Source organism: Dipodomys spectabilis, unplaced genomic scaffold (assembly GCF_019054845.1).
Source record: "Dipodomys spectabilis isolate Male_0828 unplaced genomic scaffold, ASM1905484v1 ptg000098l, whole genome shotgun sequence".
NCBI lineage: Eukaryota > Metazoa > Chordata > Mammalia > Rodentia > Heteromyidae > Dipodomys > Dipodomys spectabilis.
Window position 1 is genome coordinate 8735248 of NW_024870775.1, and position 16027 is coordinate 8751274.

The window sequence follows — 16027 nt, forward strand, 5'->3', positions numbered from 1 at the left end:
TTGGTGTGGTGGGGATTGAACCTGTGACCTTTAGGAATGCTAGGAAATCCTGCATTTATCACGTGTATTGTTCTATGGTGCAGTAGCACTTCTTTCTACTCAGGGCTGGATTGGTTTTGGGGGGCCCTGTGGCCTCTGTGTTAGCCTTGGGGAGGCAGAAGCAGAGTTGGGTTGGCTGTGCCATGCTGCTTGTGTAGAAGGTGCCAGGGCTGGGGCTTGCTGCCTGCCATTTGTGCTATTGGGACCAGAAGAGTTGGGTAGTATCAACCGTGGCATTTCCCCACAGGTGCTGTAAAATACCTGGAGTGCTCGGCTCTTACCCAGAGAGGCCTCAAGACAGTGTTTGACGAAGCTATCCGTGCGGTTCTCTGCCCACCCCCCGTCAAGAAACGGAAGAGAAAATGCCTGCTCTTGTAAACGGCCGTGCTCCTCTTGCTCCTGCCCCTGGGACCCTTTGTACGCTTTGCTCAAAAACAGTGGAGCCTTCGCACTCAATGCCAAGTTTTTGTTACAGATTAATTTTCCATAAAACCGTTTTGAACCAATCAGTAATTTTTAGGTTTTCTTTTAAATGTAAGAGTTCAAACTCACATTCTATTAAAATTTAGCCCTAAAATGACAAACCTTCTAAAAGCCTTATTTTCAAAAGCCCCTACTTTTGCTCAGATTAAGAGTTGCCAAAATACCTTCTGAACTAAGTCGTGTTGTGCTGAGAACACTAAGCACTAAACTGTCAAAAGGCCTGGCCGGGCCCTGAGGAGACCTGCTGCCAGAAGCACCTGGCTCTCCCAGTAGGCCCACGCCTGGCAAACAGCGAGCCGCTGCACCTCCTCCGCGCCATGTTGCCATTAACACATCCTAACCTTGTACTGTACGTCCTCATGGAGGAGCCGGTGTGACACTTAGCTCCTTAGAGCAGTCTTTTTGATTCTGTAGTGAGTTAAAAAAAAATCAGTTGCCTCACTTGTGTGGTGAACCGGAACAGGACTCATGTGGTGTTTCCTCTAATGACGTGTTCTGTTCTAGTTGTGAGTGCACTGGGCAGAGTGGTGACACACGACGTGATGGCAGGATGAAGACAGTATTTGACAAAGTCTGAAGTGGAGATTCATTTACACTACATTGTATACGAATAATTCAGCTGAAGAAGTGTCACAGGAAAAGGTTTTTAACGGTTCATTTCTGTCCGATACAGTAGACGATGAAGGTCAGCGTTGCCAGTGTCTCGTCTTAAACGTTTCCTTTATCCTACCTGCCGTCCCTCCCCCTATGGGGCATTGCACTCACCTTTAAACTCGTCATTCCCTCCTTGCTAACTTAGGAAGTGCTTTTCTTATAGATCCCCTTCTTAATGAGCAATATGCTTCCTACTTGTACTATAAAATCTTTCAAATAATGCATTAGAAGTTTTTTTCCTTCGTAGATTAGCAAAAGTGCACTCCTGTTTTCACATTATTTTACTCAAAGCTAATAAGTGCTTTCCTTAGTTTTCTAGTAACTTAGGTGTAAAAATCATGTGTTGCAGCTTTACAGTTTTTAAAATATTTTAGATATTCTTAAACTATGAACCTTAACATCACTCACTGTCTTGCCAGATTGCCAGCACTGTCATGTGACTAATCCCGGCCCTCCCTCCCCACGCGGACACTTCTGCCGCGCTCCGCCCACCGTGTTCCCCGGGGTCTGAGTTGTGTAACCCACTAGTCCTGACTAGTTCTGTACACCTTAACTCGCCAGCAGGAGCACAATGTTGGACCTTTCAACCACTAGAACAAAAAATTTTTTAAATTGACAGTTGCAGAATTGTGGAGTGTTTTTACATTGATCTTTTGCTAATGCAGTTAGCAGTATGTTTTGCATGTATGACTTAATAAATCATTGAATCATAATGCTGGTGATACTTGGTTTTTTTTTTTTTTTTTTAGAACTTGATGAATAAGCTCCTGGTGTGTGTTTTCACTTTGAATCTGGGTTGATAATTGCTTTCACTTGGGAGGGGTGGGAGAGGCCATTGGGTACAGTTGGGAGGGCTCAGCCTCGGCACAATGGGGCCTGGGGGACTTAGGCCTGCTGACTGGTTGAGATGCTCATGGGGAGATGCTCGTGCTGGGGCACACACACGCGCTCATGTGTGTGTACCTGTGAGTCTGCATGCACACCTCAGACCTACCTGAACTCCAGGAGTCCTGGCAGGGCAGAGGCTGCACAAACTATACCTTAACATCCTTTCCGGAGCCTGAACTTTTACTCCCTAAAGATCATGCTAGACTCGGTTTCCCTTGAGGTTCCTTATATTTTTTTTTTGGTCGGCCATGGGGCTTGAACTCTGGGCCTGGGCGCTGTCCCTCAGCTCTTCAGCTCAAGGCGAGCGCTCTACCACTTGAGCTACAGCGCCACTTCCGGTTTTCTGGTGGTTTATTGGAGATAGGAGTCTCATGGTCTCTCCTGCCCGGGCTGGCTTTGAACCGCGATCCTCAGATCTCAGCCTCCTGAGTAGCTAGGATTACAGGCGTGAGCCACCAGCGCCCGGTGGTTCCTTATATTTTTAAGACTTAATTTTTACCAAAGGCAAGTAAGAAAGTGATAAAGTTGCCTTTTATGACGGTACTGGGAATTGAACTCTACCAGTTGGGCCATGTCCTAGTCCAAAACAAGTGTTCCAGAAGGAGCAGTCTTCCCCTGCCCTCCACAGAGGCAACACTTGGCAGTTGGTTATCATTTTTTATTATCTCCACTCATGTAATAAACCACAAGCTTTTCATTTGATTCCTTCCAATCCAGCCCTCTAGGAGGGAGGCCACGGTGGAATCTCAGCACTGATTTGGTCACTGTGCAAACTACTCCGTAATAACCATTCCTTTCTTTTACTTCTGGTTTCCTTTGGGATAACTTAGTTTTCTGTGTGCTTTTAATGAGCTGAACCTTCAGCTTATCTAAAAAAGTTTTTTTTTGGTTGGTGCTGGGGCTTGAACTTGGCTTCCGCACTGTCCTTTAAGCCTTTGTGTTCAAGGCGAGTGCTCTACCATTTGAGCCACAGCACCACTTCCAGTTTTTTCTGAATAAGTTTTTGGAGATACGAGTTTCACACTTTCCTGCCTGGGCTGGCTTTGAACTATGATCCTTGGATCTCAGCTTCCTGAGTTGCTAGGATTACAAGCGTGAGTCACCAGTGCCTGGCTTTAAGTCTTGAGGGGGCTGGGAAGTTGGCTCAGTGGTAGAGTGCTTGAATGCGTGAGGCCCTGGGTTCAATTCCTCAGCACCACATAAGCAGAAAAAGCCAGAATTGGTGCTGTGGCTCAAGTGGTAGAGCGCTAGCCTTGAGCTGAAGAGCTGAGGGACAGCGCCCAGGACCAGAGTTCAGGCCCCATGATTGACTAAATAAATAAATGAATGAATCTTAAGAGGTATGTTTTGATCTTCCTAAGTCTCGGTCACATGACCACATCTTTCTTGTATGTTAACCTTCTGTTTCTTGCATACAGATTCCCATATTTTATCTTTCCCAATGAGTAGCCTTCTGGAAAGTGTAATGGAAGTATTTTTGAGTTCTGGGATCTTTGACAAGAGCCATTCTGCTCTTAGGTGGGGTCTAAATTTCCAGGTTGGTAATCCTTTCAGATTTCTTTGTAGTGGTACTAAGGTTTGAACTTAGGGGCTCAGCAAGGATTCTGCTACTTGAGCCACGTCCTAAGCCATTTTTGGTTGAGTTTACTGATTAGAGGGACTTGTACTTTTTTTGCTGGGTGTAGCTTCAGACCACAACCATCCTAGTGCCTACACATCTGCTGGCTGAGATTACAGGTATGCTCTACTAATACCCAGCTGGTTTGAGATGGAGGCCTTTAATTGTACCTTGACTGGCCTTGAGCCACGATCCTCCAATCTTGCTTCAGATTTCTGAAGCTAGTTCTTCCACTGTCTTGCTTAGCAATTCCCAAGATACCAGGATTTGCTGACTGCTCCTTCCTTCATAAACTTCCATGTCATCAAGTTGATGTCCAGCTATCTGTGGTCCTTCCATCTGGAAGTGCATTGTCTCCACTTTCTGACTTCTGTGATGCTTGCTGACCTCATGGTTTCAGTTCTTCGCCTCCTGGGGTCGGTTGCATCTCTGTCCTCATGGCAACGGTATCACTTGGAGCTTCTGGTCACTTGTCACTGTCAGTCTTGTGCTCTGGTTGGAGGTGGAACACACTGCACACTGGGGGGTGGTCTTGGTGATGCAGGTGCACAGCCCCCCCTTACACCCCTCCCGCCCCCGCATCCCTGGAAGCGCAGGAACTGGAGGGATCCTTGTAGCATTCTGCTGTGAGCATTCCACCAGAGCTTTGAAAAAAGCCTCCTACAGGTTTTTAAGTCTTTTAAGGTTTATTTTGGGTTTTGTTGTTGTTGGAGATGATCTTACCATGTAATTCAGGCTAACCAGAACATTCCATCCGCTTCTGCCTCCTGAGTATCCGGACTATAGGCATGTGATACCACATGGTTTCCCTTTGAAGGTTTCTCAAAGCTGTTTGGGCTGAGGCCCCAGAGGTCCTGGAGCTCAATGGGAGGAGCCAGGGAGGCCTTCCCCTTTCCTCAGCTCCACTCACAGCCTCGGCAATTTTACCTCGTTCCACCCTCACCCCTGTGAGACTCATTCCTGTCTCCCTGACATGCTACTGCTCATCCTTTCCCCATTCTTATGGACAAGTCTAAGCTTCTAAGAGACATCTTTGTCATTGGGCTTTTGGTGGGTGAAATCCAGTACTTGTGCTGTCTGTAGCCAGAACACCAGGAAAACTTAGATGTTTCATTTTTGTTTATAGTAGACAGACCCTACTTCAAACATGAATGTAGAAACTACCCAGTGGGCCTTGCTGGGAACGCTGGATAGATGTAATGATGGGCAAGTGCTCTATTAAAGTCTATAGCTGCCCCTGAGCCAGACAGGCCTCCAGCCCAGAATAATGCATGAGGATGAGGTGATCAGCTCCCATAGGATCATCTCCTGCCTTGGGGGGGGGTGGGGGGTTGGGGGCAGAGCTGAGCTCTCCTTGCCTCCATTCTTCGTTCCAGGCTAGAGCTCAGGGCTGCCCTTAACACCCCCAATCAGGGGAGGACCTGGTTAAAAAAATAGTGCACATCTTTCATCCAAGTTCAGACTTGTCCAAATAGATTGAGGACGACACCCTGAGGGGAGAGGCAGCAGATCCACCGAGGGTCTTCAAACGCCGTTGGATCCTCCCGCTTCTAAGGCAGTTCGCAGATGGACCAAGGGGGTGGGAGGGCTTCCTGCATGGTGCGGGCTCAGGAGCTGCCTGTGCACTCCCAACTCCTGAGCCTGTTAATACTATGAAAACTTAGTTCCTATACGTTGCTCGGTCATTTGAAAGCCCTGAAGTCCTGCTGATGGCCTCACAGAAGTTCCTCACACCTTAAAGTCAGCCTGAGAACAGGTGCGGGGGTTAGCCCTGTGCCACAGGCCTGGTCACACCATGTCTGCATCTGAGCCGCCTTGGCTGGGACAGGAGAGGCAGACTCCCCTGTCAGCCACCACGCTGGCCAGGGCCTTCATCAGGATGTCGGGCATGTGGTCCGTCAGCATCTTGGGGCCGATGAGAATTTTGCCGAATGCTGATTCATGGGCCCACCTCGCCCTGTACTGAGCTGCAGAACAGCAGCCAAACCTTCAGACAAAAAAAACAACAGGCTGGCTAGCAAAACGTCAACCTGGAGCCTCTGTGTCACACACATACACACACAGGCTAGCCCTAGAGACAAGGGACACTCACCTCCCTGTGGCACCCTCTTCCTCCAGGTGGATGATCCTGCCAGGAGGGTACAGAGGTGGGTACTTGGGGGAAGAGTCCAGGGGGGAGTCGCTGGAGAAGCTGTAGGCTGGGGAAGAGCGCGTCAACAGACTCTGCTCCCCCAGAAGGGGCTGTGTCAGTGCACCCTGGCTTCCCCCATCCAGCTCAGTTGCACAATTAGAAGTGCTCCCTCCAAACAGCTCGTACCAGCAGCCGTGCAGCAGGATCTTGTACTGCGGGTGGGACCACAGGACAGAATGTGGCATCTCTGCCTCATGCTGAGTGCTAGGTGCAGCACCCTAAGGCATCCTGTAGGGTATTTGAGCTATGAAACCCTATTTAAACCCCTTCCCCACTTTAGCAGTGCCGGGGCTTAATCCCAGAGCCATGGCCATGTAGGCAAGCACTGCATGGCCAAATCACATCTTCAGCCCAGACAAAGGACCCTTAATTCTTTTCAGGCAATTTTGCAAATGAGCTTTACCTTAAGCATATTAGATACTACTTTCTTTTTTCTCTTTTGGGGAGAGGAAGAGGATGAGGGTGCTGGACATTGAACCCAGGGCCTTGCACATATTCAAAAAGCATGAATACTCAGTTACATTTCTATCATTTTAACAACTGTAATATTCACAGAGTAAATATTCTTATATCCTTTGGTGTTTTGTTTTTGTTTTTGTTTTGTTTTGCTGCTACTGAAGGCTTGAAATCAGTATGTTGTACTTGCTTGGTTGGCCTTCTATCACAACTCCAGCTCAGTTATTTTCTGGTTATTTTGGAGATAAAAATCTTGGTGACTTCTGTCCAGGGTGACCTCCAACTACTATCCTCCAAAACCCAGTCTCCAGAATAGTAAGGATTATAGGTGTGAGCCATAGACATGCAGCATATAAATCTCTTAAACTCAGTATTTGGTGGCCTTATTTCCTTTTTTTTTTTTTTTGGGGTCCGGTCCTGGGGCCTGAACTCTGGGCCTAGGCGCTGTCCCTCAGCTCTTCAGCTCAAGGCTAGCGCTCTACCACTTGAGCCACAGCACCACTTCTGGCTTTTTTCTTTTTGCTTATGTGGTGCCGAGGAATCGAACCCACGGCCTCATTTCCTACACCGGAGAACAATATATAGCCAAGAGCACCAGAATATTGTCTGTCCCAAGGCAGGATGAAGTATGGTGGAAGGCAAGGCATTTCAGCACACAGGGCTGGTTCCTTTCTTTTCCTAATTACATGTATTGTGTCTGAGGTAGCCATTTTCTACCTTAGGCAGCACATAGTCCTAGACATGAATCTGTTCAGAAGGAGAATGTCAAACAATAGCATAACATGCACTAGGCCCCAGAGGCTGCTCCTCCCAATTCCCATAGACCCCCTCAACCCCAGCACCCACATTACCTTCGGCTTATTACAGTGAGCAATCACTCGCAAGATTCTCTTCTTCAAATCTTCCATGTTGGACACACTAAGCCTGTTTAGCAAAAGATCAGACGCTGAGGCACAGAACTTGGTGGGTTTTTGTTTTATGCTGGTCTCTGAAATTTCTTGTTGACAGCTAGTGCTCTATCACTTGAGCCACAGCTCCCCTTCTAGCTTTTTAGTAGCTAAATCAAGAGACTTTCCTGCCTGGGCTGGTTTTGAACCACAGCTTCCTGAATAGCTAGGATTACAGGCACCCAGCTTGGTGTTTTCTTTCAAAAACCCTCCCCAAAGCCAGGCGTCGGTAGCTCACACCTGTAATTCTAGCTAGTCAGGAGACTGAGATCTGAGGATTGCAGTTCAAAGCCAACACTGGCAGGAAAGTAACCACCAGAAAACTGGAAGTGATGCTGTGGCTCAAGTGGTAAAGCGCTCACCTTAAGCAAAGAGCTGAGGGACAGCGCCTAGGCCCAGAGTTCAAGCCCCACGATCAACCAAAAACAAAACAAAACAAAACAACAACCCTCCCCCAACCCCAGACCAAACCAATCATCCCACATACCAACCTGGGGATCACATCCTTTCCTAGGATGAGTGACACAATGAAGTCCTGGGAGTATTCATAGAGGGACTTACTGAAATGTCAAACAAGAGAAGCTAAGTTAGTCTGGTTCTGTGGTCACAGGAGAGACTCCAGTAGAGGGGAGATGGGCAACTCACTGATCAGGCACGGTGGAAGCCCTCACCCATTCAACAGAGAAAATACCCCAGCACTGAATGATGGAGTACTTGCACTGTGCCTTCAATGCAGCAACCCCTCCTGGTGGCATCGGCCTAGTGCACCGGTAAACAATATAAGCAGGCAGAAAGGAAAGAGCTTGGTCCAGCCACACACAGAAAAATGAGTGATACATATGTAGATAATGTCAAAGCTGATTCAAACAAAGTTCTCATGGGGCTGGGAAGGTGGCTTAGTGGTAGAGCGCTTGCTTTGCATGCTCAAGGCCCTGGGTTCGATTCCTCAGCACCACATAAGAAAAAAGCCGGAAGTGGCGCTGTGGCTCAAGTGGTAGAGCACTAGCCTTGAGCTGCAGAGCTGAGGGACAGTGCCCAGGCCCAGAGTTCAGGCCCCACGACCGGACCCAAAAAAAAAAAAAACAAAGTTCTCATGGTATGTATAGTTTTTCTGTGTTAAGACAGATCTGTGTTGCCCAGGCTGGTTTCAAATTCCTATGCTCAAGTGATTCTCCTATCGGCCTCCTGAGCAGTTGAGACTAAAGGGACAGGAAGTGGGTTGTGGCTCAAGTGGTAGAGTGCTCGCCTTGAGCTGAAGAGCGCAAGGACAGCGCCCAAGCCCAGAGTTCAAGCCCCATGACCGACAAAAACAAAAAACAAAACAAAGGGACATGCATGTAGCCTTAGCCATACTCTCCTTTTTTTTTTTTCTTTCTTTCTTTTTTTTTTCCCCTAGCCCAATGCTTTTATTTATTTTTATTTTTTCTTGGTCGGTTGTGGGGCCTGAACTCTGGGCCTGGGCGCTGTCCCTCAGCTCTTCAGCTCAAGGCTAGCGCTCTACCACTTGAGCCACAGCGCCACTTCTGGCTTTTTCTGCTTATGTGAGGCTGAGGAATTGAACCCAGGGCCTCATGCATGCAAAACAAGCACTCTACAACTGAGCCACCTTTCCAGCCCCCATACTCTCCTTTTCTTGCCCCCTTTTTTTTTTTGGTCTCAGTACTGTCCCCTGAGCTCTTTTGGCAAGGCTAGTGCTTTACCACCTTGAGTTACAGTGCCAGTTCTAATTTTCTGGTGGTTAATTGGAAATAAGAGTCTCATGGATTTTCCTGCCCAGGCTGGCTTTGAACCATGAATCAGATCTCAGCCTCCTGAGTAGCTAGGATTACAGGTGTGAGCTGTCGGGCCCAGCTTATTCTCTGCTTTTCCTTAAGCTTTCTGTTTAGGTGTTTCTAAAGAAGCTGAAAGTTTTTGGGGACCAGGAGTGTGGCTCAGTAGTGGAGCCCTTGCCTAGCATGCACTGGGCCCTGGTTTCAAACCCTAGCACCACCTAAGATTTTGGACCTCTTTGCTTTTCTGTATTTCCCATGTTTTCTGTGATGGGTATAGTCTCCCTCCCCATCCCTCCGACCCATCTTTCATTTGTGGTTTCTTTTTTCTTGTTTGTCAGTCGTAGGGCTTGAACTCAGGTTCTGGGCACTGTCCCTGAGCTCTTTTGTTCAAGGCTAGTGCTCTACCACTTTGAGACACAGTGTCACTTTTTCGTTCATTGACATTATGGTACATACTTATTTATGATCAAGACAAAGTTACATAGTATGGAGAGTGAATAAAGACAAATATGCTTTTAAACTCATAAAGTCATTTTACAGCACTCCAAACCCAAATAGTGACATATATCTATTGGTGACCACAAATGCCCGCTTCTAGTTAGGGGTATTGGTGGGGGTGGAGGCTAGGCACGTATGCATATGTGTGTGTGGGAATGTATATGGGGGGCGGTATTGGTGAACATTCTCTATCTTCTGCTCAGTAGTTCTGCTGTGAAACTCTACAAAATAAGGTCTTGGTGCTGTTGCTGAGCTTATTTATTTATTTATTTATTTGCTCAAGGCTAGCACTCTACCACTCCAGCTCTTTTGGTGGTTTATTGGTGCTAAGAGTATCATGGGGGGCTGGGAAGGTGGCTGAGTAGTAGAGTGCTTGCCTTGCATGCATGAGGCCTTGGGTTCGATTCCTCAGCACCATATAAGCAGAAAAATCCAGAAGTGGTGCTGTAGCTCAAGTGGTAGGACACTCTCCTTGAGCTGAAGAGCTGAGGGATAGCACCCAGGCCCAGAATTCAGGTTCTATGACCAGAAAAAAAAGTCTCATGGACTTTCCTGCCCAGGCTGGCTTCAAACCACCATCCTCAGATCTCAGCTTCCTGAGAAGACAGGATTACAGGCGTGAGCTACCAGCCTCCCAGCCCCACAATCTTTCTTCAACTAAACAGCACTTCCCAATCCCTTCTTCCTGGAGGTGGGAGTGGAGTAGAACTACACAATGCAGGTAAGCTGCCATGTTGGCTGTGAACAGGCTGTTACCGCAGGAGGCTTGGGGAATCTTACCTCAGTAGCCCCCTGGGTGGTGAGAAGGCATAGGCCCGGACTTGGGGATAGGAACCCCTCAGCATGATGGCCAGTAGGGCAGCAGCCCCCGCCCCCAGGCTGTGCCCCACGATGACCAGCCGGTACTCCTAGAGGACAAAGGCCATACTGAGAGAAAGGCTACGAGGAATGAATGACAAATGAAACAGGACAAGAGAATAAGAAGTCTCATCTCACAGGAGCAACGCTGAATGCCTGGCTCAGAATCCCATCGTGGACAAGCCGTCTGTAAATGTACTTGGCAGCCTGCGAAATCCCCTACAACACAAAACACATGGGGGGGGGGGAGGTGGTCACTGTGTGCACAGTCACATCAACAGCCTCACTGTCCCCTGCTGTATGTCCCTGGCCCCTGGTAGCAATACTGATGGCCAGCAGGTGCTAGCATTCTGTATGAACCCAACCTCTGTGGCAACCTCTCTGGGGCTATATAACAGCCAAGACCCCACCAATGGAGAGATTTAAGGTAATAAATGGCTGCTGCTTTTCTTGGCAGGGGGGGTGGTTCTCTAGGAGTTGGATTCAGACTCTTGTACTTGCCAAGCAGGAGCTCTCTCTCTCTCTATCTCTCCCTCTCTCTCTCTCTCTTTGGGGGGGAGGGAGGTCTGTCTTAAGGCTTGAATTCCAGAGGCCTGGATGCTGCTCCTGAGCTCTTCAGCTCAAGGCTAGAGCTCTACCACTTTTAGCCACAGCGCCACTTCCAGTTTTCTGGTGGTTCATTGGAGATAAAAGTCACAGACTTTTCTGCCCAGGCTGGCTTTGAGCCTAAATCCTCAGTTCTCAGCCTCCTAAGTAGCTAGGATTACAGGCAAGAGCCACTGGCACCCGGCTTCGTTTTTCTTTTGCCATTCTTGGGGCTTGAACTCTGGGCCTGTGGGCTGTCCGTGAGCTCTTGTGCTCAAGGCTAGAGTTCCACTTCTTGAGCCACGACTCCATCTGCAGCTTTTTTGTGGTTGAGATAGGAGTCTCATGGACTTTTCTGCCTGGGTTGGCTTCGAACTACAATCCTCAGCCTCCTATGTTCTAGGAACACAAATGTGAGCCACCAGCACCCAGCTTCTATTAATTTTCTGACTGGCTAGGCTCAGCTCTCGATCCTCCACCATCTCTCTCCCAAATGGCTGGGATTATAGGTACCAACATACCTGGCCCTTAAATGACTAAAATGCTCACTTCTAAATAAACAGTAAAGCTGACATCCACTATCCAGGCAAAGGAAAAACAAAATACAAAAAACAATCCAGGCAAAGTGAGTTTTAGAAAAAGCAGGTTTGGGATTTGTTTCCCAAAATAAAAATGAAAATCTCTTGAGCAAATATAGCTCTATTACAGGAACAGGCTCCTTGCAAAGCAAGTAGTTCCCATGGAGGAGAGATAGCCCTGATGATGAAAAAATACTTGAGATCCTCTCCCAGACTGCAGACGCAATTACCAGGCAGGGTCTTATGTGGCAAACGTATAAAGGCAGAGCCAAGCCTCTGCTTTCTTGCCAGGAGAGCTAGGCCTGCAGAACTCTGGGCCTGGGCGCTGTCCCTGAGTTCTTCAGCTCAAGGCTAGTGCTCTAACACTTAAGCCACGGTGCCACTTCCAGTTTTCTTGTGGATAATTTGCTAAGTTATTTGCTAAGTTATTCATCGTAAACTTTTTTCTTTTTTGTCTGTCGTAGGGCTTAACCTCTGGGTCTGGACACCATCCCTCAGCTCTTCAGCTCAAGGCCAGTGCTCTACCACTTGAGCCACAGCACCACTTCCGGTGTTCTGGTGGGTAACTGGAAATAAGTGTCTTATGGACTTTCCTGCCTGGGCTGGCTTTGAACCTGGATCCTCAGATCTCAGCTACCTGAGTAATTATAGGATTACAGGTGTGAGCCACCGTGCCTAGCCTAGATGTTTAAAAACTTCTCACTGTGTCAGTGGCTCAGGCCCATAATCCTTGTTGCTTAGGAGGCTAAAATTTGAGGATCTCAGGTCAGAGTCAGCCTGGGAAGGAAAGTCCATGAGACTTTCACCTTCAATTAAGCACCAAAAAGCTGGGAGTAGAGCTATGGCTCAAGTGGTAGAGCACCAGCCTTGAGTGATAAACGCTCAGGGACAAGTGCCCAGGTCCTGAGTTCAAGCCCTAGTGCAGGTAAAACAAACAGACAAAACCTCTTCTGCTCTTTAATCCACTGGTCATTGAAGAATGGAAATGGAAATTATGCGAGTGTTATCAAGACAGTGAAAAACAAGGGCTGTAGGCACTCGAGGCTCAAGTGGTAGAGCAACTATCTAAACGTGAGGCCCTGGGTTCAAGCCTCAGTACTAAAAAGAAAAAAGTGCCAGGCACCAGTGGCTCATACCTGTAATTCTAGCTACTCAGGAGGCTGAGATCTGAGGATTGAGGTTCAAAGCCAGCCCAGGCAGGAAAGTCCATGAAGACTCTTATCTCCAATTACCCACCAGAATACCGGAAGTGGTGCTGTGGCTCAAGTGGTAGAGCACTGGCCTTGAGCTGAAGAGCTGAGGGACGGTTGCCCAGGCCCAGAGGTTAAGCCCCATGACAGACAAAAAAGAAAAAAGTTTACGATGAATAACTTAGCAAATGTATGGCTTTTTAGACTTCAGCGTTGGGAGGTATGAGACATGGAAGGCTCCCTGGCGCCATGGGGACCCCACATAGTACACAGTGCTTGGGAAATCAATAGTTTCTCCTCCCCTAGTGGAGAATTCCCCACCACCTGTTTACCTTGTGGGCCACACAGTCCTGCAAGTCCACTCCTAGGTCGAGGGTCTCACTCTCTGCAGACAGATCGGTAAGGATGTCCTGTGAAGAAGCCATTGACAGAAGGGTCAACCCGTGGCTGAGACCAAGGGGGTCCTGCTGTCAAGACGGCTTCCTCTGAGACAGTGGGTTGGCAGTTTCCAGGGCAGACTGCTGAGAAGGGACCCTATGATACCAGCCTTGAGTGAGGCAAGGATCAATGGTGGCATATGGGACACACATCTCTGCCTTCCCCCACGGACCCGGGAGGCCAAAAGGTGTGTGTGTGTGTGCGCATGTGCATATGCTAGTACTAGAGCTTGAACTCAGCACCTGGGCACTATCCCTTACTTTTTTTTTTCTGTACAAGGCTGGTGCTCTACCACTTAAGCCACAGCTTCACTTCCAGCTTTTTGGTGGTTAACTGGAAATAAATGTCATGGGCTTTCCTGTTGGCTTCAAACTGGGTTGCTCAGATCTCAGTCTCCAGTATAGCTAACATTACAGGCATAAGCCACTGGTGCCAGGCTGTGCTGTGGTTTTGAATAAAGCACCATTCCTGTTATGAGAGGCCCACAATCAATGGCTGGCTGGAGCTGGAGGGAAGTGGGCACAGCCTGACAGACAGGCTCAGAAAGAGCAGCGGCCCATCCCATGGGAATGGCAGGCCCAGGCCAGGGGTGTGGCCCAAGCACCCAGGGACAGAATGCAAGGATGAATGCCTCAGACAGAAACTTGTTCCACTGGTCCAGGAAGAGGCCTGCTTGGCTAGGAACCCTGACACAGCCAGGCCCTGGGCTGAGCAAACAACGCCAACTGCACTGTCTTCAGGGGTCCTCTAGGGGTCTCTGGTGAGGTGAATGTAAACAGCAGTTCTAGGAGATGCAGGTATGGAGGGAAGATCTGGGATGGGAAGAGGGTGTGTGGCTGCACTGGTCAGAGCAAAAGAAGGGGTGTGTGTGTATGTGTGTCTGCGTGTGCGTGTGTGTGCTTGGAGTCTTGTTGCATAGAATTCCTGGGTCAGCAGAGAAGAATGAGGAAGCAAGAGTGAAGAGTGGCCAAGAAGAAAGCAAGAGGGAAGGAAGTTGACCAGGGTGACAGCTCGGGTTTAGGGAAGGCAGAATGGGAGTCAGGGGGAGGATAAAAAGGGGCTCACTGTACCCAGACACATGGGGACTAGAGGAAGTGTGAGGCAGGTGAGGACCAGGACCTCAGGGAAGAGCCAGGAGGGGAATCCAGCAGTGCCTTCTTGGAGCCTTTTTGGCTGGCAGGCAGAAGGGCACACAGCCCCAACAAAGGGGTGTTTCACAAGCAGGACTCACTTCCTCTCTCACTGCCTCCGGATTTCTCCATTGCCCAACAATGCCTATCTTGGTTCCGCACACCCACAGCCTCCTGCACCCCACTTCCTGCTTCCACCCACTTCCCAGGTTACCTGGAGAGACATGGTCCCCCTCACGGCCACCACGACACACTCCTTTCTGTGATCCAGAGCCACCAGGAAGGGCAGCTCATACACCTGCAGGACAAGAGACAACTGTCATGTCTCCAAACTCCATCATCCCAGCACTGCTACTGACCCCTCCCCCCAAAAAAAACCAACAACAAAAACCTGGATCCCTATGGCCCTGGAAGGAAGAAATCAAGGGTTCAGCCTCTTCCTCCTCATCCTCACCAGCCGGAGGGAGACCCCAAAAGACTTCCAGAATATGTGTTCTTGTATATGAACAACTGCTTTCTTAGTCACTCTTGCCTCTCCCAGGTAGACTCCAGATGTGGCTGGCTGGCTGTCACAGAAGAGGGCCCGGGGAATGCTGAAGAGCCCCATGGGCAGCCTCTGGCCTTCTGGGGCAGCTGTCTCCTGACACCCAGATCCTTCCCACGTGGCCTCAAAGTACCAGTGCGGTGCAGATGTTGACTAGGCCTCACTGCCAATCCAGCAGGCCCGACATGGCCACTTGGGCCCTCACTCCAACTCGTGTATGCTAACAAACTGACTACTAATAAATAAGCGCCCTGGGCACTGTGGTTTATGCCAGCCATCTCAGGAGGCTGAGATCTGAAGCCCACAGTTGGAAGCCAGCCTGGGCAGGAAAGTCTGAGACTCTTGTCTCTAATTAACTACTAAAACAAAATTCAGAAGTGGGGCTGTGGACAGACTCAGGCTGTGAGTTCAAGCCCCAGGACCAGCACGTGCACATGTGCGCACATGCATACACACATACACATACACACACACACACACACACACACACACAATAAATAAGCACTCTGGGTGAGTCTGAGAATCACTGCATGGGGCCAGCAGCTCTTGGAGTTTGGCATGAAAAATGGCTGACTATCAGAGCTGAAAGATTGACCTCCCAGGTACCTGTGACACCTCCAGACTGGGAGGCCCACGGAGCTCAGGAAGTTGAGCTCTGATTCAGCTCACTGATCACATGAGTGTCTAACCTGGACCCACAAGCCTGCATGGGCTTTAAGTGTGTCTGTGGGAGGGGCAAGGGGGTCTGTGAGCTCCCTGGAATAGTACACAGATCTAGGGGTCCATGTGTAAATTATATAAAACATAACCCCAAACTCCCATGGGGATCTCAAAGGACCCCAGGACCCCAAACCAGCACAGAGCCACTTTCCAGCGCCACACCTTGTCGTGGAAGCTGACATGAATGAAGTCTCGGTACTGCAGCCCTGTAGTCTGCAGGATGGAGCCAAAATGGCAGTTGAGCTGATCTCCTCCAACCAAGTCGTACTCTGCCGTTCTGCTTCTGTAACTAAAAAAAGATGGCCACAGAGTGACACGCAAACCTCCGCCCACTTTCTGTGTGTTCCCCACCACACAGCTGGCAGCACAGGTCATTTCCAGGCAGTTCAGCCAACACACAATGGCCCTTAAATATTGTTTACAGGTGCTGGTGCACAT

At 49.0% G+C, this 16027-nt stretch overlaps 2 protein-coding genes across 4 annotated transcripts in view; one reads left to right on the forward strand and one right to left on the reverse strand.

Moving 5' to 3' along the window:
* Window positions 1-8262, forward strand: part of Rac1 (Rac family small GTPase 1) — a 32836-nt gene extending 24574 nt beyond the window's left edge. Inside the window, exon 6 of one of the 2 annotated variants that reach the window (XM_042686487.1) lies at window positions 287-1889. In XM_042686487.1, the coding sequence (XP_042542421.1) occupies window positions 287-417 (131 nt within the window). In that variant the 3' untranslated portion in view covers window positions 418-1889. Of the gene's footprint in view, window positions 1-286; window positions 1890-8251 lie in introns of those variants that run through there. The other variant, XM_042686488.1, reaches the window with a different exon arrangement.
* Window positions 3345-16027, reverse strand: part of Daglb (diacylglycerol lipase beta) — a 32346-nt gene continuing 19663 nt past the window's right edge. For both annotated transcript variants that reach the window (XM_042686486.1, XM_042686485.1), the window contains 9 exons: window positions 15752-15878; window positions 14540-14623; window positions 13090-13167; window positions 10543-10623; window positions 10327-10454; window positions 7768-7836; window positions 7181-7253; window positions 5775-6025; window positions 3345-5669 (listed from right to left, as the gene is read on the reverse strand). In XM_042686486.1, the coding sequence (XP_042542420.1) occupies window positions 5471-5669; window positions 5775-6025; window positions 7181-7253; window positions 7768-7836; window positions 10327-10454; window positions 10543-10623; window positions 13090-13167; window positions 14540-14623; window positions 15752-15878 (1090 nt within the window). In that variant the 3' untranslated portion in view covers window positions 3345-5470. The remainder of the gene's footprint in view (window positions 5670-5774; window positions 6026-7180; window positions 7254-7767; window positions 7837-10326; window positions 10455-10542; window positions 10624-13089; window positions 13168-14539; window positions 14624-15751; window positions 15879-16027) is intronic.